The 24,524-nt window shown below is 46.4% G+C and overlaps 1 protein-coding gene across 1 annotated transcript in view; it reads left to right on the top strand.

Moving 5' to 3' along the window:
* mrps11 (mitochondrial ribosomal protein S11) overlaps positions 1–24,524 on the top strand; it is a 47,871-nt gene that overhangs the window by 10,965 nt on the left and 12,382 nt on the right. Inside the window, exons 3-5 of the mRNA XM_072470574.1 lie at positions 137–235; positions 9,820–9,949; positions 24,128–24,193. Of these exons, the coding sequence (XP_072326675.1) occupies positions 137–235; positions 9,820–9,949; positions 24,128–24,193 (295 nt within the window). The remainder of the gene's footprint in view (positions 1–136; positions 236–9,819; positions 9,950–24,127; positions 24,194–24,524) is intronic.

Raw genomic sequence — 24,524 nt, 5'->3', positions numbered from 1 at the left:
TTTGGGGCAAAATGTAAAAAAGGAGAATAAAAATATATTTTTTAAATGTGATAATATTGTCAAACAGGATTTTAAATGCAGTTTTTATTATTAGTGTGGAATTATTATTATTTTATTATTCGTGTGTTGCTCACAGTATCCTACCTCCAATGCCAGGACAAGAGAGTCATCTGCGCTGGGGAAACAAAAAGTATGAAGATCTACACATAGTCCATATCAAGGCAACATATAATAAGTAAGTAACTGGTGCAGTAATGTACAATGACAAATACAGTATTAGCTAATCTGAGGTGAATAATGGTTAGGGCACTATAATTGGAATCACTTTTCCAAATTAAGAAACAGGAGAAAGTTAACTGCTGATCCATTGTTTCCTGTTGAAATATACGAGACTTGAGAGCGGGAGTAGACCATTCGGCCCCTCAGGTTTGCCCTGCTGGTCAATAAGATCATAGCTGATCTGATTGTGGCTTCAACTCCACTTTCCTGTCTGTCCCCCGTAACCCTCGACTCCCTTGTTGAACAGAAATCAATCTAACTCAGCCTTGAGTATATTCAATGACCCGGCCTCCCCACTCCTCTCGGGCAGAGAATTCCCCGGTTTACTGACCCCCTTAAGAGAAGAAACTTCTCCTTATCACTGTCTTAAATGGGAAACCCCCAATTTTTAAACAATATCCCCTAGTTTTAGACACCCCCACAAGAGGAAACATCCTCACAGCATCCACCTGTCAAGTCCTCTCAGAATCCTATATGTTTCAAAACGATCACCTATCATTCTTCTAAACCTCAATGGCTCCAAGCCCAACCTGCTCGAGTTTTTCTCACAAGATAACCTCATCAGCTAAACTCCATATGTGAATGTCTATTGAGGACAAGATTGGGCTTGGTTTTGATTGATCGTGTTATCAAATGGCTTTGGGACACTTTTGTCTATGTAAAACAGAAATGGCCACTTGCTCGAGCACCAGTCAGTGCCTTCAGGAGGGATGAGGTCAGAAAGGCAGAATACAGGGAGCTAGGAAGGAAGTTAAGAAATTGGACCTCAAAGGTTGTGATCTCAGGATTACTCCCAATGCCACGTGCAAGTCAGATTATAAATGACAGGATATATAGGATGAATACGTGGCTAAATTCCTGGGGCATTGGGACCGGTTCTGGGGGAGGTGGGACCTGTACAAACTGGACGGGTTACACCTGGGCAGGACTGGAACTGATGTCCTCAGGGGGCTATTTGCTAGAACGGTTGGGGAGGGTTTAAACTAAAATGCCAGGGGGATGGGAACCTACGCAAGGAGTCAGAGAAAGAGGGAGCAAGGACAAAAGCAAAAGGTAGAAAAGTGAATAAGAAAAAGGATAGGTGGAGAAACCAAGGACAAAATTCAAACAGGGCAGCAGATAAAAATATTGGGAGCAAGACAAGCATTGTGAAAAAGACAAACTTAAAGGCTCTGTGCCTTAATGCACGGAGCGTTTGCAATAAAGTGGATGAACTAATCGCAAAATGGGTATGATATAATTGGGATTACGGAGACATGGCTACAGGGTGAACAAGGATGGGAACTGAATGTCCCAGGGTTCTCAGTATTTAGGAAGGACAGGCATGAAAGAAAAGGTGGTGGTGTGGCACTGCTGGTTAAAGAGGAAATTAACACAATAGTGAGAAAGGATATTAGCTCTGACAATGTGGAATCTGTATGGGTAGAGTTGAGAAATACCAAGGGACAAAAAACATTAGTGGGTGTCATATATAGACCCGCAAACTGCACTGATGAGGTTGGGAATGGCATTAAACAAGAAATTAGTGATGCATGTAATAAGGGAATATCGCTGATCATGGGTGATTTTAATCTTCCCATAGATTGGGCAAATCAAATTAGCCACAATGCCCGTAGAGGAGGAATTCCTGGAGTGTACACAGGATGGTTTTCTTGACAAATATGTGGAGGAACCAGCTGGAGAGCAGGCCATCTTAGACTGGGTACTGTGTAATGAGAAGGGAATTATTGCCAATCTGACTGTATGAGACCCCTTGGGGATGAGTGACCATAACATGATAGAATTTTTTATCAAGATGGAGAGTGAAGTAGTTGATTCGGAGACTACGGTGCTGAATCGTAATAAAGGGAACTATGAGGATATGAGGCGTGAGTTGGCCTTGGTAGATTGGGGAGAGTTACTTGAAGGGATAATAGTGGCTAGACACTGGCAAACATTCAAGGAACGCATGGAGGAACTACAGCAACTGTCCATTCCTGTCTGGCACAAAAGCAAAGGGGGTAAGAGGGCCAATCCATGGCTTACAAAGGAAATTAGAAATAGTATCCAATCCAAGGAAGAAGCATACAGATTGGCCAAGAAAAATAATAGGTCTGAGGATTGGGAGCAGTTTAGAATTCAGCAAAGAAGGGATTGATTAAGAAGGGGAAAGTACAGTACGAAAGGAAGCTTGCAGGGAACATAAAGACTGACACTTAAGAGTTTCTACAGATCTGTGAAGAGAAATGTAGGCCCATAGCTGAGAGAAACAGGGGAATGCGTAATAAGGGACAAAGAAATGGCTGAGCAATTAAATACATACTTTGGTTTTGTCTTCACAAATGAGGACACAAATCAGATCCCAGAAATGTTGGAGAATGAAAGGTTCAGTGAGAGGGAAGAACTGAGGGAGATCAACATTAGTAGAGAAATGGTGCTGGGAAACTGATGGGATTGAAGGCGGATAAATCCCCAGGGCCTGAGAATCTGCATCCCAGAGTGCTTCAGGAGGTGGCTCTGGAAATAGTGGATGCATTGGTGGTCATCTTCCGGGATTCTATGGACTCTGGAACTGTCCCTGCAGATTGGCGGGTAGCTCACGTCACTCCGATATTCAAAAAGGGAGGTAGAGAGAAAGCAGGGAATTATAGACCAGTAAGCCTAACATCAGTAGTGGGGAAAATGCTTGAATCCATTATCTAGGGCTTTATAGCGGAACATTTAGAAGGCTGTGGCAGGATCAGTCAGAGTCAGCATGGATTTATGAAGGGAAAATCATGCTTGACAAATCTGTTGGAATTCTTTGAAGAGGTAACCAGTACAGTCGACAAGGGGGAGCCAGTTGATGTGGTATATTTGGACTTTCAGAAGACATTTGACAAAGTCCCACATAAGAGAGTATTGTGCAAAATTAAAGCGCATGGGATTGGGAAATGTATTGAAGTGGATAGAAAACTAGTTGGCAGAGAGGAAACAAAGAGTAGGGATTAATGGGTCCTTTTCCAATTGGCAGGCAGTAACCAGTGGGGTACCACTGGGATCAGTGCTGGGACCCCAGCTATTCACAATATACATTAATGATTTGGATGAGGGAACAAAATGTAAAATCTCAAAGTTTTCAGATGATACCAAATTAGGTGGGAGGGTGAATTGTGACGAGGATGCAGGGATCCTACAGCAAGATCTGGACAGGTTGGGCGAGTGGGCAAACCAATGGCAGATGCAGTACAATTTGGATAAGTGAGGTTATTCATTTTGGAAGCAAAAACAGGTAGGAAGATTACTACCTGAATGGTTGTAAATTGGGAGCGGGGAGTGTGCAGTGGGACCTGGGTGGCCTTGTGCACCATTTGCTGAAGGTAAGCATGCAGGTGCAGCAGGCGATAAAGAAGGCTAATGGTATGTTGGCCTTCATTGCAAGAGGTTTCAAGTAAAGAAGCAGGGATGTGTTGCTGCAATTGTACAGTGCCATGGTGAGGCCATGTATTGTGTGTAGTTTTGGTCTCCTTCTCTGAGGAAGGATGTTCTTGCTCTCGAGGGAGTGCAGCGAAGGTTTACCAGACTGATTCCAGGGATGGCGGGACTGTCAAATGAGGAGAGATTGACTAGGTTGGGATTGTTCTCGCTGGAGTTCAGAAGAATGAGGGGGTATCTCATAGAGACTTATAAAATTCTAACAGGACGAGACAGGGAAGATGTTACCAATCATAGGTGTGTCCAGAACCAGGGGTCACAACCTGAGGATTCAGGGTAAACCATTTCGGACAGAGATAAGGAGACACTTCTTCACACAAAGAGTGGTGAGCCTGTGGAATTCATTACCACGGGAAGTAGTTGATGCTAAAACTTTGAATATATTCAAGAGGCGGCTGGATATAGCACTTGGAGAGAATGGGATCAAAGGTTATGGGGAGAAAGAAGGATTAGGCTATTGAGTTGGATGATCAGCCATGATCGTGATGAATGGTGGAGCAGGCTCGAAGGGCCAAAAGGCCTCCTCCTGCTCCTATCTTCTATATATCGATGTTTGATAGAGGAAAAATATATGGCAATAAAATAATCAGAATGCTCGGCTGCAATCTTAAAGTTGGTGATGCTTCAGTGTCAACAGTGCCTCTCAGTGGAGTGAACGTTTCAATTAAATCAATAATTCATTCAAAGTGGTTGGTGCAGAAAGCATTACATTTCAGAATTCGATCTATAAAAAATATATAAAGCAACAGCAATACCTGAGGTCTTGAAAAACCTATTAGCTTTTGTTTTTTTTTAAATTAAATCAATACATTCAGAATATTGTAAGTTAATTTTCTGAAAATACCGATAACTCCTTCTTAACCAAAGCAAAACCATGTTAAGATATGGCGATTATTATTTTATGATCTTAAAGTTAACAATTTTTCAACTTCCCTTTTCTTTTGCCTAGGAACCCAAATCTCCCTCCAGGGTACGATCTGCCCTCACCCTGAACCCACAACTCTCTAGTTTCTCTCCTGTGGCTCGGTGGTAGAAGCCTCATCTCTAAGTCATATGGCTTTGAGTTTAAGTCCCACTCCAGGACATCAGTACAAAAATCGAGGCCGACACTCCAGAGCTGTATTGAGAGGGTGCTGCACTCCAGTGGTGCCATCTCTCATATGAGATATTACACCAAGATCCCATCTACACTCTCGGGCAAACATATAAATTCTGTGGCACTATATCGAAGGTCACCAGTATCTTAGCCAATATTTACTCTTCAATCAACATCACCAAAAAGAGATTGTCTGGTTATTAGTTTATTTCTGTTGGTGGTAGCTTTCAGTACACAAATTGGCTGTGTTTTGTACATTTTAATAGTAACTACACTTCAAAAATATTTCACCGGAGGCAAAGCACGATGAGATGTTTGCTGGCTCTGAAAAATGCTGGATAAATACAAGTCTTTTCCTACCTCCTCTCTGAGTTTGTTTCATCATGTGACTCATCTCCTGCACCTTTAACCCATTCCCTTTGAATTGCCTTTTTTATGGCCTTCTTTTTGTCTGACAGTGAATGGTTTCTTCTCCTCGGGTACTGTTCCCCTCCCATTTAAAACCACCTTCATCAGTCTTCGACTCACAAAACCATCCTTGATCCCTGTGTCCTTTCAACAATTTTGCTGTCCCATCCTCCACCTCCTTTTGTTCGCCAAACTTCTTGAATGTGCAGTCACCTCCTGAATTTGTGCTCATCTTTCCCATGAAGCCCTGTTTGGATCTCTCCAATTAGATTTCTATGTCAGCCTCATCACCAAAGCACTGAGAAACAAAGTCATAAAATACATTCCCTGTCACGGTGATCATAGTTCATTATCCTTTTGCATTTTCCTTGACCACTCCACCATCTTCGAAAGCCTCCACTCCATTGTCCACTTTGCCTTTGCTTGGTTCTATTACCTTTCTGATTGTATCCAGAACAATTCTGGTAAAGTTTCGTCTTCCCACTCCTACATCATTACCTGTGCAGTCCTAAAGAATTTGTGCTTGGCCCTACCTTTTCCTCATTTAATTTGGACAGTCTGAATTACCCAAACAGGTGCTGGAATGTGGCGACTAGGGGCTTTTCACAGCAACTTCATTGCAGTGTTATTGTAAGCCTACTTGTGACAATAAAGATTATTATTATTATCTACTTGTCTCCCCATTGGCGCTATCATCCACAGACATAGAATCAGCTTTTACCTGTATGCTGGCAACACTGAATTATTTTTTGCCACCTGCTCTCTCTCAACCTTCCACTGCCTTAGCATTATCCAGTCTTGGATATGCTACAGTCTTTCCTAGCTAGGTATTGGGAAGATGACAGTCATCATCTTGGGTCCCCACCCCAACTTTGTACCTTCATCCACCAATTGGAATTGCTCCCCAACGACTGTATCGGAACCACTACATTGTTCTCAGACAACACCCTGTTTGACCCTAGCTGAGTTTCCAAATTTCTTCCTCCTTCAAAATATTAGCTGCCATTGAAGCCTTCTGTCATTCAATTCGTCACTATTCATAAACTTCAGCTTATCCAGAACTTTGCTGGTCATACCTGATCTGGCACCACCCCAGTCACCCCACACTCACTCCAATTCTTACGAACCACCAGTGGCTCCAAGTGCCCCAACACCTCAAACTTAAAGTTCCCATGCTCCTGTTTAAATTGCTTCATAGCAAGGCAAACCAGGCAACGTGCCTCAATGACTACCGTCCGGTGGCCCTGACTTCAGTCGTAATGAAGTCCTTTGAGAGGTTGGTCATGAAGTGTATCACCTCCATACTTCCAGAACGCCTTGATCCACTGCAATTCGCATACCGCCGCAACCGGTCCACAGCAGACACCATCTCCCTGGCCCTGCATTCATCCCTTGAGCATCTCGACAAGAAGGACTCTGACATCAGACTCATATTTATTGACTACAGCTCCATCTTCAACATCATAATCCCAGCCAAGCTCAAGGCTCCAAAGCCTAGGACTTGGTTCCTCACTCTGCAACTGGATCCTCGACTTTCTAACCCACAGACCACACTCAGTAAGAATAAACAACAACACCTCCTCCACAATAGTACTCGATACCGGGGCCCCGCAATGCTGCGGACTTAGCCCCCTACTATACTCCCTGTACACACACGACTGCGTGGCAAAATTTGGTTCCAACTCCATCTACAGGTTTGCTGACGATACTACCATAGTGGGCCGTATCTCGAATAACGACGAGTCAGAGTACAGGAGGGAGCTAGAGAACCTAGTGGAGCGGTGCAGCGACAACAATCTATCCCTCAATGCCAGCAAAACTAAAGAGCTGGTCATTGACTTCAGAAAGCAAAGTACTGTACACACCCCTGTCAGCATCAACAGGGCCGAGGTGGAGATGGTTAGCAGTTTCAAATTCCTAGGGGTACACATCTCCAAAAATCTGTCCTGGTCCACCCACGTCAACGTTACCACCAAGAAAGCACAACAGCGCCTACACTTCCTCAGGAAACTAAGGAAATTTGGCATGTCCACATTAACTCTCACCAACTTTTACAAATGCACTATAGAAAGCATCCTATCTGGCTGCATCACAGCCTGGTATGGCAACTGCTCGGCCCAAGACCGCAAGAAACTTCAGAGAGTCGTGAGCACTGCCCATCACACAAACCTGCCTCCCATCCATTGACTCCATCTACACCTCCCGCTGCCTGGGGAAAGCGGGCAGCATTATCAAAGACACCTCCCACCCGGCTTGCTCACTCTTCCAACTTCTCCCATCGGGCAGGAGATACAAAAGACTGAGAACATGCACGAACAGACTCTTCCCCACTGTTACCAGACTCCTAAACGACCCTCTTATGGACTGACCTGATTAACACTACACCCCTGTATGCTTCACCCGATGCCGGTGTTATGTATTTACATTGTGTACCTTGTGTTGCCCTATTATGTATTTTCTTGTATTTCTTTTTCTTTTCATGTACTTAATGATCTGAGGAGCTGCTCGCAGAAAAATACTTTTCACTGCACCTTGGTACACGTGACTAAACAAATCCAATCCAATCCAGCCTCATCCCTCACTAGCTCTAACTTCCTTCAACCCTACAATTCCCTCCCAAAATCTCTATTGTTCTAAATCTTGTGCATCCTGACTTTTCTCAATTTCATTATTAGCAGATGGGGCAATAGCCACATAAACCCAAGAATCAACGTACATTAATACATTGGGACCTTCTAGGGAGAAGGCATATGTTCAAGATTTGCGTCTTTTTTGATTGACTCAGAAGCTCAGGATGCCGATTGTTCCCCATTGCTTTCTCATACAATGCCTCAGCCAATCAGTCTACTTTCCAACTAATCAGCACCCTTTCCTTCTGTAGTATAAATTGTTGTGATTGTTTGAAATTTGGCATTCTTGCATTTGCCCTGATGAGTGCGAGATGTAAAACTTCGGTAACATGTATTTCATTTCAGCAATAGACCCAAGTTCTGGAATTCCCTCCCTGAAGGTATCGTTGGTATCATAGAATTTATAGTACAGAAGGAGGCCATTTGGCTCATTGAGTCTGCACCGGCCCTTAGAAAGAGCACCCTACTTAAGCCCACGCCTCCACCTTACCCCCGTAACTACACCTAACCTTTTCGGACACTAAGGACAAGTTAGCATGGCCGATCCACCTAACCTGCACATCTTTGGACTGTGGGAGGAAACGGGAGCACCCGGAGGAAACCCATGCAGACATGGGGAAAACGTGCAAACTCCGCACAGACAGTGACCCAAGCCACAAATCGTCCCTGGGACCCTAGACTGTGAGGCTGCATTGCTAACCACTGTGCTACCATGCCGACCTCTCGTTGTCTTTTCAGATCTCTGTCCTCCTTAAGACCCTCCTTAAAATTAATCTCTTTGAACGAGTTTTGATCATCCCACTTAGTATAGCCTTGTGGTGACATCCAAATTTTGATTCTGCCTTTTTAAACTGTCTTGGGTAGAGTGATTTTTTTTTAAAACTACCGAATGCATTGTATAAATACAGATTTTTGTTGTAGTTTAGAAAAATAATTGGTATATCCTTCCAAGGGGAGGATTGGGTGGAGGAGTGAGTTTGATGCTGGTTTGATTTCTAAGTTTAAATACAGCACAGACTCTCAAGTTTAAGGTCTCTTCTATTGGCTGAAACAACATCAGGATCGTCTCAATCCATTACCCATGGGTAATGTACGAACAGCACTAAATTATTGCTAATTTGAAAGTAATTAGCAATGTTGCTCAGAGAAGTCCTAGTGTATGGTTTGCAAAAAATGCTAGAAAGTAGTACAGGTTTAGTGTCTCAAACCCAACAACCCGGGACTGAGACTGCCGGATTTCAGATATTTTTATTTTTTATTTATTTTCCAATTAAGGGGCAATTTAGCTTGGCCTATCCACCTACCCTGCACATCTTTGGGTGGTGGGTGTGAGACACGGGGAGAATGTACAAACTCCACACAGGCAGTGACCTGGGGCTGGGATTGAACCCGGCTCCTCAATGCCATGAGGCAACAGTGCTAACCACTGCACCACCGTACCGCTCCTCGGATTTCAGACCTTACCAGATTTTGGCTCGGGGAGGTCAGGCAGTGAGCAGTTTGGGCCAAGTTGAATCAGCTGCGTTCAAGGTTCGCTTGGGGCGCAGGAACACACTGGCGCATAAGTGCCAAAGCGGATAACTAGTCCGGTGTCGCGTCACACCAATGTAGTATCTAGCTGAATTGTCCAAAAAAGTTTTTTTTAATTTTGCTCAATTAAAATTGATGTATGCCACATTCTGAAAATGTCTGGTGTTCTGATGACTGGGTTTGAGGCACTTTACCTGTATGGAATAAGGGGCTCTACTGGGCCTGGACAGAGTGAAGCAATCATTAGTCTGCTTTTGACTGTACTGCGTTTGACTTGGCATTGTTCCAGTTTAAATGCAGTAACATTCTTAACCGCAGTGAACACAAATTAAAAGAAATGTGTAACTAACTGAAAGATTTCCAATTATTTTTCTCCGTCACCCCTTTTCTTTCTGACACTCACATGCTATTGTTTTTTCTAAGCACACACATTCAGGTTACTACCCAGGAGGGGCAAAGCATGGTGCGAACTTCATGTGGTACAGAAGGGTTTAAGAATGCCAAGAAGGGGACCCCAATTGCAGCACAGACTGCCGGCATTTCAGCAGCAGTGGTAAAGCAGCTTTATTTTTCCAATGTAAATGCTTAGTTTAAACATGTTCATGTATTGGCTCTCTGTTTCAACACGGCACCTAGATTAGGGTTGCAGTGCCTTTTTTTGGCTGCACTAATGCCCATTTTCATGATTCATTAAACTCCTCTTAGGGCCTCCAGTGCACAGTGATTTTAAAACAGTCATCTTTCAGCTGAAGAATCCAAGCAAATCAAACTCTGATAGTTTTCTCTCTCTGCTGGCTGTATGGGTTCTACATGAAATGAGTTTGGGCAGCCACAACCTAGTTAATAATAGACATGGTCCCACTGGAGACTGTCATAATATCCACTCATGTATATAATGAGATGCAGACAGGCAGAGATTGACACACAGGATAACCAATGAACAGACACGACACATAATAACCAATCACCAGACAGGACAACACCACTATAAAACACACAGGGCATTGAGACTCTGCCTCTCTCTACAGGACACAGTTACTGAGATAGTAAGAGTGCACAAGCCAGTGAGCACTATCACCATGAGGTAGAGAGTTAGTCTGGTCAAGCCAGTAGGAGGTTAGCAGTTAGATTGTGAGTGTCAACTCACAGCAGACTATGTACAGCAATCGGCAAGTTCAATAAAACAGTGTTGGACCATCTCCTGTGTCAGAAGCCTGTTTCTAGTTTCACTGCATCCAGTTGCAGTCAACGTTGAACCAACTTACTTAACACATCAGAGACTAAACTGCCTCCAACTTGACATTCAGCTGATGATTGTAGAGAAGCCAAGAAGATGGCTGGTATGAGAAATGGAAATGCACGCTGGTGTAATAAGGATTGATCCGTGATTTTGGTATTGGAATATCATTGCCATGGGAGAGTTTGATCGAGCAGTGTAGAGGGAGCTTTATACTCTGCATCTAAAAGATTCTCTGCATCACCAGGGAGCATTTGATGTTGATAGTGGCTCCATTCCTCAGTGCGAATAGCCTTGCCTTGTTGAGCATATAAATTCACCAGTAAAAATTCACCCTTACCCATTCAGTGCAGCTGTAAATAGTCTCCATACAGTTTCCTGATTGATGCAGATTGAGTCTCAGTTTCTGCCAACTTTATCCTTCAACTATACCTTTGATTCTGTCTGTGGGGAACTACCAAGCCATTGATCAGAAAATTTGCCTTGGGGTTTTAACCTTGTGCTCCTCAGCCTATGATTTTCTACTTTGCAGAAATGGAAAGACGTAGTCCTTGTACCAGTATATTTTCAAAACATTATGTCCCAATTTTGTTTTCTGTGGCCCTGTTTGGTGGGGCTGTGGTCATCAGACTACCCTGAACTCGTGGTAAAGCAAATATTGTTAATGGGTGTCCACACAGTTAAAAATGGGTGATTTTCAAAATGCATTATATGGATATTAATTACCTTTCGGAGGGGTTTTGTTGGATCAGTTTTGGGAGGTGCAGCATATTTAGTCTGTTTGGGTTTTGTTGCCCTTGGGTAACTGTTTTGTGTTTATCAATCTTGTTTTTTTTTAGATATTTCATTTCGCTTTCACTTCATGATTGCAATGAATTGAACTTTAACTCAGTACCTTCAGCTTAAAGGATGAGAATTTCCCTCTCCCTCAGTTGAATTGGAGGATGAGGAGGCAAAAATGTGCAAAAGCAGGTCCGCCCGCATATGATGTGATCTGCCCAAAGCAATGGTTAACCGCGGTCATAATTACTTGTGCCTTTGCAGAGCACATGGATCCTGCCCTTCAAGGAGATTTGTGTCCTGGATTGTGCCATCTCGTTGTACAAGCAAAAAAAAAAGTAATCCTCAGATGCTCACAGTTCAAGATGACAGACTTGTACCTAACTTATAGATCAACCTTGTATCAGCAAATTGTACCTTGCATCTTAAATATGTGGTTTATGGACTACACGGAAGTTGCAACATGGAAACAGGTCACTTGACTTATTCAGTCAGTGTTAATGTTTATCCCCCACACAAGCAATAATCCCTTATGCGTGAGATGCAAGGCTAGAAATTTATGTGAGGACTTGGCTTAATTCAGTTGTAAATGTGGAACAGAATGACAGACAGCTCTTGATAGTATGCAGTCTAAGGCTATTTAACCATACATGGGTCTATGTTTTTACCTTGCTAAATTCCATAAGTATGTCCTCAACTTTCCATCTGTTTCTGGGTCCTGCAGATATTGTGCTTAGCAGTGAGTATGGTTAACACTGGCTGTCCTCTAGGGAGGATGCCCTGAAGTTCCAAAAAAGACAATCCTCTTTGCACCCATCCGATACAGATATACACCAACTTTGCCAGCACACCCACTTTGCCAGACACCAAGTTAGGTGGCATATCACTCTTACACAGGCTCTGGTTTGTCACTCCACACTGAGTTTCCTTTTACTTCTATCTTGTTTCTTTCCCCTCAGAACCCCACATCCGCCTTGGCAAAGGCTGCTGCATTTAAAATCTATGTGTAGATTGAAACAATATTTTTCTTAAGATATCCACTTAAAATTAATTGTTCACATCCCTTTAAATTTGAGTTGATGGCCAGATTCTGGATCTTCTAGTAGGCTATCTCGTTGCACTGGGCCAAATCTGTGAGTTTGCGATGCACAATCGTTCCATGGAATAAAACCCACCTATTGTAGGTGTTCTGCTTGGTGTTGAGTGGCTTTGGACCAGCAGCCAAGCAGGAAAATGTCAAACTGAACCATGGTTGTAAGTATCAGGGAAGCCACAGTAATAAGTTGCCAGATGGTAAAGAATTAAACTCAAACAAAATGATATTTGACAGGTCACCTCAATCATTTATAAATAGAGCATTAAACTGAGATTAACTTGAGTGGCTGGTTATCTGTTACGATGGTGACTTAATACCTTGAAATAAAAACATATGAATCTTCAAGATCTCATTACAGGCCTTCTCAGGCAAGTAATTGATTAGATGGAAATAGGAGAAGAGCCCGCGAGTATATATAATTAGTTTTAAATCCAATTTGAATTGTTTCCAGTCTTTCTCAATTTGATCTGTTTTCTGCGAGGAACATGTGAATATTTTTTTTGAAGTCAGGTGCTCTTATTGCTGGCATTTTTTTAAATGTGCTCAGACAGTGCCTTAAAACAGGGTCTGGATGACAATGAGCTGGATCAACTGAAAGACCTTTTCTTGTTTCCATGTCCTTAGCTATTTAGTTTTGTGCCTTTTCTGCAATGGTGTCTGTTCCCAATAATGTGTTTTTTCTTTATTAATCCGCACTAACTAATTTTCCAGCAAGACCCACTCACTTTATGGACGTGATTCACCCAAAAAATGACTAAGCGTCGTTTTGGGCAGGTTTTGCGGGAAATCGTGGCCCGAATCATGCCTCAGCTGCTCGCCGCTGACAAGGGGGAGCTGCTTTTAAATGTTCCTTCAGCACTCATTCTCAGTCAAGATATGAGGATGGCAGCAGGGAGAACTGCTACTTGCTTTGGGAATGCAGAGCCTAGCCAGGCTTCTCGACGTTGTGGATGAAAGGTGGGCACCCTGTTTCCCCGAGGGGGTCGGAGCAGCAGGGTCAGCAATGCTGCCTAGCATGACTAGGAAGACCACCGTCCAATGTAGTCAGAAAGCGAATGACCTCCAACGAGCTGCAAAGGTAAGTTACCACGTCTCTCATGGTGCCCAAACACGCCACCTGCTGGAGACTCCCCTGAGCGAGCGGCTCACAATGTCCTCTCTTTGTCCCCGCTGGAGAAGATAGCCCATAATAAGAGGGAAAAGGCGAAGACAGGGTGCAAGCAGTCGCACACTGGTTAGCATTGTTGCTTCACAGTTCCAAGGTCCCAGGTTCAATTACCGGCTTGGGTCACTGTGCTGAATCAGCACGTTCTCCCCGTGTCTGCGTGAGTTTCCTCTGGGTGCTCCAGTTTCTTCCCACAAGTCCTGAAAGACCTGCTGTTAAGTGAATTGGACATTCTGAATTCTCCCTCCCGAAAAGACGGCGGAGTGTTGCGACTAGGGACTTTTCACAGTAACGTCATTGCAGTGTCAATGTAAGCCTACTTGTGACAATAAAGGTTATTATTATTAGATGCCAGAGGTCCGGGTCCTCACCCCCTATGAGGAACGGGAGTTCTTGGTGGAACACCTGGGTGCATGACGTCCACTCCTTGTTTGGTGGTGTACAAGGCATTGTTCAGTCTGTGCCGACAATGGCTGAGTGCCTCGATATCATGTTCCAGTCGATGAGGGACATGTCCCAGACTCAGGTGGACATAGCTGAGGTATTCCAGAACGTGTCCCAGTCACACAGGACCATCGCTATAGGCATCGACACCATGGTACAGACAATGGGGAGCCTCCAGGATTGGCAACGTCAGATGACTGCAATCACTCCAGCTACCCCTCCATCCCATGGAGTCACCCAAGGCCCTCTGGGTACCCTTGGGAAGGAGAATGCGCTGGAACACATCCCAGTGCCTGCGTGAAAAAGACTAAGGCAGTCTCCAGTTCTTCTGAATTCACTCCCCCCCCCCCACCCGCTCCCAACACCGGTGCATCTCAAGGGCAGCAGGCGAAAGAAGGTGGCACAGCAATGGCTGTGACACCGTAAGTTGGTCGGGGCCCTCCGGTTTTCCAGAGGACATCCACCTAGGGCATCAAATGCCACAGGCCATGGAAAGCAGCAAGCTGCCTCTACCTTTGGATTGGATTTGTTTATTGTCACGTGTACCGAGGTACAGTGAAAAGTATTTTTCTGCGAGCAGCTCAACAGATCATTAAGTACATGGGAAGAAAAGAAAATACATAATAGGCAACACAAGGTACACAATGTAACTACATAAGCACCGGCATCAGATGAAGCATACAAGGATGTAGTGTTAATGAGGTCAGTCCATAAGAGGGTCATTTAGGAGTCTGGTAACAGCAGGGAAGAAGCTGTTTTTGAGTCTGTTCGTGCGTGTTCTCAGACTTCTGTATCTCCTGCCCGATGGAAGAGTGAGTAAGCCGGGTGGGAGGGGTCTTTGATTATGCTGCCCACTTTCCCCAGGCAGCGGGAAGTGTAAATGGTGTCAATGGATGGGAGGCAGGTTCGTGTGATGGACTGGGCTGTGTTCACCACTCTCTGAAGTTTCTTGCGGTCCTGGGCCGAGCAGTTGCCATACCAGGCTGTGATGCAGCCCGATAGGATGCTTTCTATCGTGCATCTGTAAAAGTTGGTAAGGGTTAATGTGGACATGCCGAATTTCCTTAGTTTCCTGAGGAAGTATAGGCGCTGTTGTGCTTTCTTGGTGGTAGCGTCGACGTGGGTGGACCAGGACAGATTTTTGGAGATGTGCACCCCTAGGAATTTGAAACTGCTAACCATCTCCAACTTGGTCCCGTTGATGCTAACAGGGGTGTGTACAGTACTTTTCTTCCTGAAGTCAACGACCAGCTCTTTAGTTTTGCTGGCATTGAGGGAGAGATTGTTGTCGCTGCACCACTCCACGAAGTTCTCTATCCCTCCTGTATTCTGACTCGTCGTTAATCGAGATCCGGCCCACTATGGTCGTATCGTCAGCAAACTTGTTGATGGAGTTGGAACCAAATTTTGCCACGCAGTTGTGTGTGTACAGGGAGTAGAGTAGGGGGCTAAGTACGCAGCATTGCAGGCCCCGGTATTGAGGACTATTGTGGAGAAGGTGTTGTTGTTCATTCTTACTGATTGTGGTCTGTTGGTCAGAAAATCGAGGATCCAGTTGCAGAGTGGGGAGCCAAGTCCTAGCTTTTGGAGCTTTGATATGAGCTTGGCTGGGATTATGGTGTTGAAGGCGGAGCTATAGTCAATAAATAGGAGTCTGATGTAGGAATCCTTGTTGTCGAGATGCTCTAGGGATGAGTGTAGGGCCAGGGAAATGGCGTCTGATGTGGACCGGTTGCGACGCTATGCGAATTGCAGTGGATCAAGGCGTTCTGGGAGTATGGAGGTGATGCGCTTCATGATCAACCTCTCGAAGCACTTCATTACGACTGAAGTTAGGGCCACTGGACGGTAGTCATTGAGGCACGTTGCCTGGTTTTTCTTTGGCACCGGTATGATGGTGGTCTTCTTGAAGCAGGTGGGGACCTCGGAATGGAGTAGGGACAGGTTAAAGATGTCCGCGAACACCTCTGCCAGTTGGTCCGTGGAGGCTCTGAGTGCATGACCAGGGATCCCGTCCGGGCCCGTCGCCTTCCGAGGGTTCACTTTCAGGAAGGCCGACCTGACTTCGGAAGCTGTGATGGTGGGTAAGGGTGAGTTATGGGCTGCTGGGGCACTCGACAGCGGATTGTTGGTTACCTGCTCGAACCGAGCATAGAATTCATTGAGCTCATCGGGGAGAGATGTGCTGCTGCTGGAGATACTGCTCGGCTTCGCTTTGTAGCTCGTTATGTTGTTTAGTCCTTGCCACAACTGCCGAGAGTCTGTCTGTGACTCTAGCTTGGTCTGATAGTCTCTCTTGGCATCTCGGATGGCTTTGCGGAGGTCGTACCTGGATTTCTTGTATAGGTCAGGGTTGTCTGACTTTAACGCCTCAGATCTGTCCTTCAGTAGGGAGCCAATCTCGCGATTGAGCCATGGTTTCCGGTTGGGGAACTTACGTACTGCTTTCTTTGGCACGCAGTCGTCCACACATTTGCTGATGAAGTCTGTGACGGTGGTGGCATACTCATTTAAGTTGGTTGCTGAGTTCTAAAATATGGACCAGTCCACTGTCTCTAAGCAGTCATGTAAGAGCTTATTTGTTTACTCGGACCAGCACTCCACGACCTTCTTAGCTGGATTCTCCCGCTTGAGTTTCTGCTTGTATGCTGGGAGAAGGAGCACCATCCTATGGTCTGATTTCCCAAAGTGCGGTTGAGGGATGGAACGGTAGGCACCCTTGATTTTTGAGTAGCAGTGGCCAAGAGTGTCGTCACCCCTGGTGGGACAGGAGATGTGCTGGTGGAATTTTGGCAGTACACTCTTGAGGTTGGCCTTGTTGAAGTCTCTGGCCACAATGAACAAGGCCTCCGGGTGTTCTGTTTCGTAGTTGTTTATAACTGTGTACAGTTCGTCCAGCGCCTTCCTCACTTCTGCCTGGGGTGGGATGTAGACCGCTGTGATAATGGCTGAAGTGAACTCACGTGGAAGATAGTATGGGCGGCACTTCACGGGCAGGTATTCCAGGTCCGGGGAGCAGTAGGTCGCCAGGGTAGCCAGGAGGAGTTGATGAGGTGGCACACCCCTCCACCCTTCGCTTTGCCTGATGACGCAGTGCGGTCCGCCGGTGAATTGAGAAGTCTTCAGGTTGTATGGCACAGTCCGGTGAGGCGGGGGTGAGCCATGTCTCTGTGAAACCGAGCACACAGCATCTCTTACTTCCCTCTGAGAGGTAAGTCTAGCGTTAGGTTCATCGAGCTTGTTTTCGATCGCTTGGATGTTTGCCAGGAGTATGCTGGGGAGAGGGGTCTTAAAACCGCATTGCTTCAGTCTAACCTGCAGACCACCGCGTTTCCCTCGCTTCCTCGGTCGCCGGCTGCAGCTGGATGGTGCCGGGATCCGCTGGGAGACGTCAGCCCTTGTGGAAGGTATGTGGTTGTGTCTGGCGGGGTCCAGGGACTCGGGCGCTGGTTGAGGTAGAGGGGTTGCTAGGGGGGCATGTTTGCGATCCGGATGGGTCCCGGCGTTCTGCGGACACGGGAATACCTTGCAGCGCGTTCGGGTCCTCATGCGGGGTCTCTGCCATTTTGGGGGTCCTGGGTCATGGGCAGGGGCTTCCTGAGGCAGGTTGGGCTGAGTCCCATGGTCTGTTCCCTTCCTGGGTGCTCCTGGGGTCGGGTCTTGAAGTAGGCCCGGTCGGGCCTCTACGTGGATTTTTCTTTCTTCCATCTCCAGGTAGGTCGGGTGCTGGGCAGGCCTCTCCGGGTCGGGTCGCTGGGCGGGTCTCTCGGTGTCGAGTCGGGCCGGGTCTCGTCGTTGGGGGTCGGGTCGGGAGCTCGGGGGACTGGGCCAGGCGATCCGGGGGCTGGCGTTGGTTGTTAGGCCGGGTTGGGAGCTCCAAGGCCCGGGTCATCTCCATGGGCCTCTGAGGATGTTGAAGCCTGCAAGAAAAGATAAAAGAGAGAGGTTCGCAATAATGTTAGTCTTAGAATTAAATTTTAAAAGATTAGAGCGAGTACAAGTTAAGTAAAAAGTGGATCTGTTGGGGAGAGCTCGCAGAGAGTCGCCTCACTCCAGCGCCATCTTGGAAATCTAATGTAACTCCGATGTATCCTGAGGACACACCTAAACATAGCACTAGACCACGGAAGATCAAGAAAAATGAGGAGCACTGAGTGGGCACTGGTGAGATCACTAGAGGGAAATGGAAATTTGTCACATTAAAATGTTGACCACTAAAAACATTTCACACCGGATACATGTGAAGCCTCTGGCACTTTAGTCTTCACTGCCACGTCCCCCCTCCCCCCCCCCCCCCCCCCCATCCCCTGCCAATCCCCTGTTTTCCCCTCTCCTCTCAAGCCCCAGAGGTCCATCAATCTCCTGCCTTGTATAGGGACCTGCTGATAGGTCCAACACTGGTCCGTCACCCAGGAGTGATGTTACATAGACCCTTGGAGGGGGAACAGGATGTGATGGGGAAGGTGGCAGTGTGATTGTGGAGGAGGGTTGAGCTGACGGACAGCCTTGTCTCAGGAGAATTTGGAGATGATGAGGGCCTCTCTGGTCCCCCTGGCATGTTGGACCCTTGCCACTGTCTGTCCTCCATTCTCCTGCTCCTCCTCAGGCTCGTCCTCCATCCCCTCCTGGTTCGCCTCCTCCTCAGACGAGGCTGCATGTCCCACCTCCTCTAGCATATTACCCCGCTGCTGTGCCAGATTGCGGAGGGAACAGCAGACCACCACAAAGCGGAGACCCTCTGGGGCTGTACTGTAGAGCCCCACCAGAGCGTTCCAGGCATCGGAATCGCATTTTGAGCAACCCGATGCACTGCTCAATGATAGCGTGGGTGGCAAACTGGGCCTCTTTGTATCGGATCTTTGCCTCGGTTTCAGGCCTCCCCACTAAAGTCATCAACCATATCCTCGGCGGGTATCCCTTGTGCCCCCACAGCCAACCCTCCGTCCTGGGGTGGTCCTCAAAGACACTGGGAATCTCTGTGTGTCCCAAGATGTAGCACGCTCTCTGGGTAACAGACACACACGTGCATGATCCTCAGGCAATGGTCACACACAATCTGAACATTTAGGGAGTGGCACCCCTTCCTGTTAATATAGGGCACTCCCTGATGCCCCAGTGTTCACAGGGCAACATGCATGCATTTGATGGCCCCCTGGACATGGGGCATCCCAGCGATGGTGGTGAATCCTGCAACCCAGGCATCTTGGTGAGCCTGCTTCAGATCAAAGGTGATCTGGGCATACAAAGTATCCGTCACTTCCTGGATGCACCTGTGGGTTGAAGATTGCAAAATGCCCCACTGGTCCCTGCTCGAGGCCTGGAATGACCTTCACGGCCACTGGGAGCGGGTGTCCTCCTCCACGGGGCCATGTCTGCAAGGACGTGGCACAGGTGCGGCACTGTCTCTCTGTTGAGATGCAGTCTTCTGCGGCATATGGTGTCCGTCAGTTCAGGGAAGGACCAATGACTTCGGTACACCTTGCACATCGCTGGCCTCCCCTTCTGACCCCCTCCTCAGCCTTATGAGTGGCCAGGTTTTCACCCTACACATGTGGTGACGTCTCCAGCCTGCAATGGCCTTGCTGCCATCTTCAGCGTCTGCCTGCCTCGGCTGCAACAAGCACAGAAAGGGCAGCATCCACGGGATCTAGACCAGCAAACATTTCTGTATCAGGAAAGAATTGGAGAAGGACAGAGACCGACAATCAGTTAGGACTTCCAACTCAGGACCTTCAAGCCCATATCCCCCAAGCCTCTCCCACCCTTACCATGACTGTTCCGCCTTCCCTCAGAGTGCCATCCAGCAAACCAGTTGTGCTTGAAAACCTTGCACTGCACACTCACTCCCGGCCAGATCAGGAATCTCTAGACCCCAGACCTCTGCCCGCCAACATTAGGGAGGTTGTGCTCAGCTGTCCTCTGCTCATCCACACACTTGCACTTTGGCCGCAAGAGGATCCTCAGTGGTGAGGCCCTGCTCTTTAGTGTTTGATTGTTGGCAGCTGCCTCTATGGTGCTGATGCTCCTGGAGTGCAGGCACACTGTTCAGGTGTCAAAGGTTGCAGGACATCCAGTCCACCAATCATCCTCTCTAGACAGGACACCTGTTCCTTCAAGGAGGCACTTGAAAGTTCAGGAGCCTGAACTGCTAACACAACTAACAAGGCTAATCACTCCTTTGAAATAGCCTTCAGCTGTGAAGTTAGAGGCTTCTCACAGTCAAAGGGGGTGCAATTAACTTTCATGAGAGAGGCTGCAGCATAGCTCTATCCTGGGAGAGTTTGGTAGGACAGACAGCCTGCAGATGTGCTTGCCTTTGTTAAGGGTGTCCACAATATTTAAAGTTGGCTTGAAGGAATCACAGCTGCAAAGCCCCACACCCGCTCCCCTGGCCCAGGGGCGACCCCCAAGCTGGACACCGTTCCCTCCCCTTCCCGAACACTGGGGCAGCAGCTCCGATGCCCTTGACCTGCATGCAAGTAAATGGAAAGGGCTACTCACCCCCTCACTTCCCTTTGGTAACCATTGCACCAGCTTCCCATTTTTGTAGAGGAATAATAAAGGAAGCCCATGTGACTTTTCGCTGGGGAGTTAGGTGACGCCCGGGAAGTCACTGCATTCAACTTCAATCTCGCTAATGAGATTCATATGAATGCAAATGATTGTTAATGAGCTTCTCGCCATTTTTGGGCGAGATCAGGAACAGGCAAGATGAATTTCAAAATGATCCACGCCCGCTGTGAATCTCGATTTTGACATCTCCCGTGATTCACCCGGCGTGCCCGGATCTGCGCTTGGTGCAAAACAGTGGGAAAATTGTATCCTATACGTGTTACAAAAATTACTGCAAATGTCTTAACATTTTAGTTATTTATATGTTACTATTTCAATTTTATTTGTCAAAATATTCAGTTTATAAAATCTACACAGCAGTGTCTGCCTTTTAGCACCGTAACCTGTTTCATTAATGCCATAAACAATGAAACTCATTGTGATTTCTGACTAGCTGTTGGTGTAAAGTGGCTCGATAGCACAGTGGTTAGCACTGTTGGTTCACAGCACCAGGGACCCGGGTTCGATTCCCGGCTTGGGTCCCTGTCTGTGCGCAGTATGCACATTCTCCCTGTGTCTGCGTGGGTTTCCTCCGGGTGCTGTGTTCTCCTCCCAGAAGTCCCCAAAGACGTGCTTGTTAGGTAAATTGAACATTCTGAATTCTCCCTCTACCCAAAAAGGTGCCGGAGTGTGGCAACTAGCAGATTTTCACAGTAACTTCATTGCAGTGTTAATGTCCGTCTACTTGTGACACTAATAAAGATTATTATTATTAAAGCAAAGATTTTCAAAACATGTTTACTACCAATCTCAGTTCTCAGTTTTTGTCCAGTAATATTAGCATAGATTTTTTGTTTAGTTGTTAATCACTGTCTTGTGGAAGTTGGATGAGAGAGTCTGTGGTAGTGTTTCAGAATTAGCATGGGGAATCCTGGGGAAATTTGACTAAGTTACACTCACGTATGCTTGATGCACACCCACACACATGCGTGCACGCTCACACATATCCATGCACGTGCATGCGCATACACATTCACATTAAGGAATAGTTCCAGCAGGGTGTGCTATTACCATATAAACATGAATTATTCCACTCCATTCCATGAGTGTGCTGGCTGAAGACAGGTCCTTGTCTCATTGTCTGCTGATGCTTCATACTGAGCTGTTATGTTGGCAGTTCATGTAAGTCATTGCCTTCTGCTCTCAGAAGCAGAATGAGAAGGCAGTTCCTAGGTTTACCTCAGCCAGGAGGAGAATCAAACATGTGTTATTCTAAACTGCACATTAGCCAACTGTCCTAATCGGCCCCTGAAACATGAGTTAACAGAACAAAAATGTACACATTCAACAGTACAAAGTGAAATATTGATTCATATCTCTCTATACCTCCTTGAAGGAACAGGTGTCCTGTCTAGAGAGGATGATTAGTGGACTGAATGTCCTGCAACCTTTGACACCTGAACAGTGTGCCTGCACTCCAGGAGCATCAGCACCATAGAGGCAGCTGTCAACAAAAGCTTTGGGTCTGTGTTAAGTGTCCTGAGTACAATAGTACGTTCACTCTTATAAGTAGTCAGTGCCCCTAATGTTCAGAAGCTTCTCAATACTATTCATCTAATTTTACTATAGTGTAACAGTGGGACCCACATCAGCCCTCCCCCATCCCCACTCAACCCCTGCTGCCCACTCCTGAATAAAATTTGATTTCTTGGGCAGGATTCTCCAAAAATGGGCCTATGTCCCCACATCGGCGTAAAAACGCTGCTGTTACACTCCCCAGCTCCTTGCAAAAAATAAACGGCTGTTCCCCTACCTGCAGGGGGCTAGCAGGGACCCGGAATAATTCACACAGCTTTAGCTGCGGATACGGGCTCCCGCACTTCCAATTCCAAGTCCACGCATGTGCACGGAGACGGTCTCAGACCGCGGATCAAGACCAAGAAACAAGGCCCCTCCGATCGGCCGCGTACTGCTTTATTGGAGCGGCCCGATCGCTGCCCCGGCCGCCCATAAGGCCCCCCCACCAGTGCTTGATCCCCCCGCACCCTCCACCAGGGCGGCCGCCGACTGAGTCCGCAGCCGCCGTGCAAGAGTCCCAACCGGCCATACCACATTAGTTCCACGCCGTCGGGAACTCGGCCGGTCGGGATCGGATTAACGCTGGCAGGGCCTCTGACAATGGCCCCCCAGCCGCGCGGCATATTTCGTGGACGAGAGATTCTCCGGGGGCCAGAGAATCGCCAGTGGTGCCGGGCCAATTCGGTCGGGAACATCGATTCTCTGCCTCCGCGCTGAACACGATTTTGGCGCTGGGCTGCAGAGAATCCAGCCCCATGTCTTTCGCCCAGGCCCTTGTGCTTTTCCCATCTTTTTGAAGGTGGACTGACAAAACCAAATGTGAATCATTAAACAGATTTATTTTAAAGACAGCAAGTGAACAACAATCAAAACACATTCCACTCACTTCAGTCAATCTCCCTTGCATTCCAATAAAATAACGCACAACCCGTCCATTCTTTAACTGGTTTAGCTAGAAACGAAGATGGCCATTTTTTGAATGTGCAGAAAAAACCTTCTGGAACACAATACTGGAGCCACAAGGTCTGCAGGCTATTAATTACAAACCAAGCCTGGGTTCTGATCTCCAGCTTCATCAGCAATTAATGTTTGAATTAATTCAACAGGGTTTCTGTGGCCTTAAGGGGGACACATACTTTGGTCTAATCTTCATGTCATCATCTCATTCAATAACAACACATTCTCTGATTGGCAGTGAACAGCCCTTTGGGTAATTTGCTGGTAATTTAATTTACTGTATGTTTTTAAAAATGCGTGCACATTTACTTATTGCAGTATCGTCTGTGTCCTTGGGTCATTTAATGATATGCAAATTTATTCACCATGCAAGTTCGACGACTTGATTTGCTGACATGCAATCATGTTCAGTAAAAGGGAGAATGTTCAAAGTTAAACTGGTCATGACAACTGAACCTCTATAAAGAAAACGCGGCCAAATCAAGAGTTTTGACATTGGCGCACATCACTGAAATGAAATGGACCTCACTATCCAAGGTGTTGGTAACACCCAAAACCTGCCCTTAATTTTGTAATTAGGATAATGCCAGAAACCGCACCAAGGTCAACCCACTTGCAACCAAGTGAATATCGCAAAGAAATTCTTACTCTAGCAATAGGATCTTTAACCACCAGATGGGACCTTGTGCTACCAACTGAGCAGACAATAACAGAGTGGTTAGTGTTGGAGAGAAAAGCAGGCGGAGATCATTTTGCAAGCTGCTGGTAGCCCAGAAATGGTTATATCAAAGCAGAGTTGAATAAGGTGGTTCCAATGATGCAGAGGAGCAGCGGGCACAGAGCAGTCTCACTTTCTGGAGCATTATTATTACTTTTAGAAAACAAAATCCTGAGTAACTACTGTTTTATTTCTTGTTGGCAGAAAGCGACTGATCAAGGAATATCCTTTGTGCGTGTGGTCGTGAAGGGTTTGGGACCTGGCAGGCTGGTGAGTTACGAAAACCAGACTATTGAAATGGATCCTGCTGTTCTCTTTGCATCTTTTCATTGCTGTCACCCTTGTGTGTCTTGTACAACAGCTCTGGTGTGAAGGAACGCGTTTCACTAACATATCCCTGAGACCTCTGTGTATATTTGATCTGTAAGCTGTCGCTACATATTTGAATAATATTTTGTCCTGAAATGCTCATTGCACCAATAGACAATAATAATATACAACATTAATTCCGCAAGTCTGTTCCCAGCTGGGCAACAAGCAAGATATTTAGAAGCTTGATCTACTTTGGAAAAATAGCTGGTCCTTCAGACTTTGAAACAAA

The sequence above is a fragment of the Scyliorhinus torazame genome, chromosome 12, assembly GCF_047496885.1.
Source record: "Scyliorhinus torazame isolate Kashiwa2021f chromosome 12, sScyTor2.1, whole genome shotgun sequence".
In the NCBI taxonomy this organism is placed as follows: Eukaryota; Metazoa; Chordata; class Chondrichthyes; order Carcharhiniformes; family Scyliorhinidae; genus Scyliorhinus; species Scyliorhinus torazame.
The sequence above is the reverse complement of the archived record's forward strand: the minus strand, read 5'-3'. Positions and strand labels throughout refer to the sequence as shown.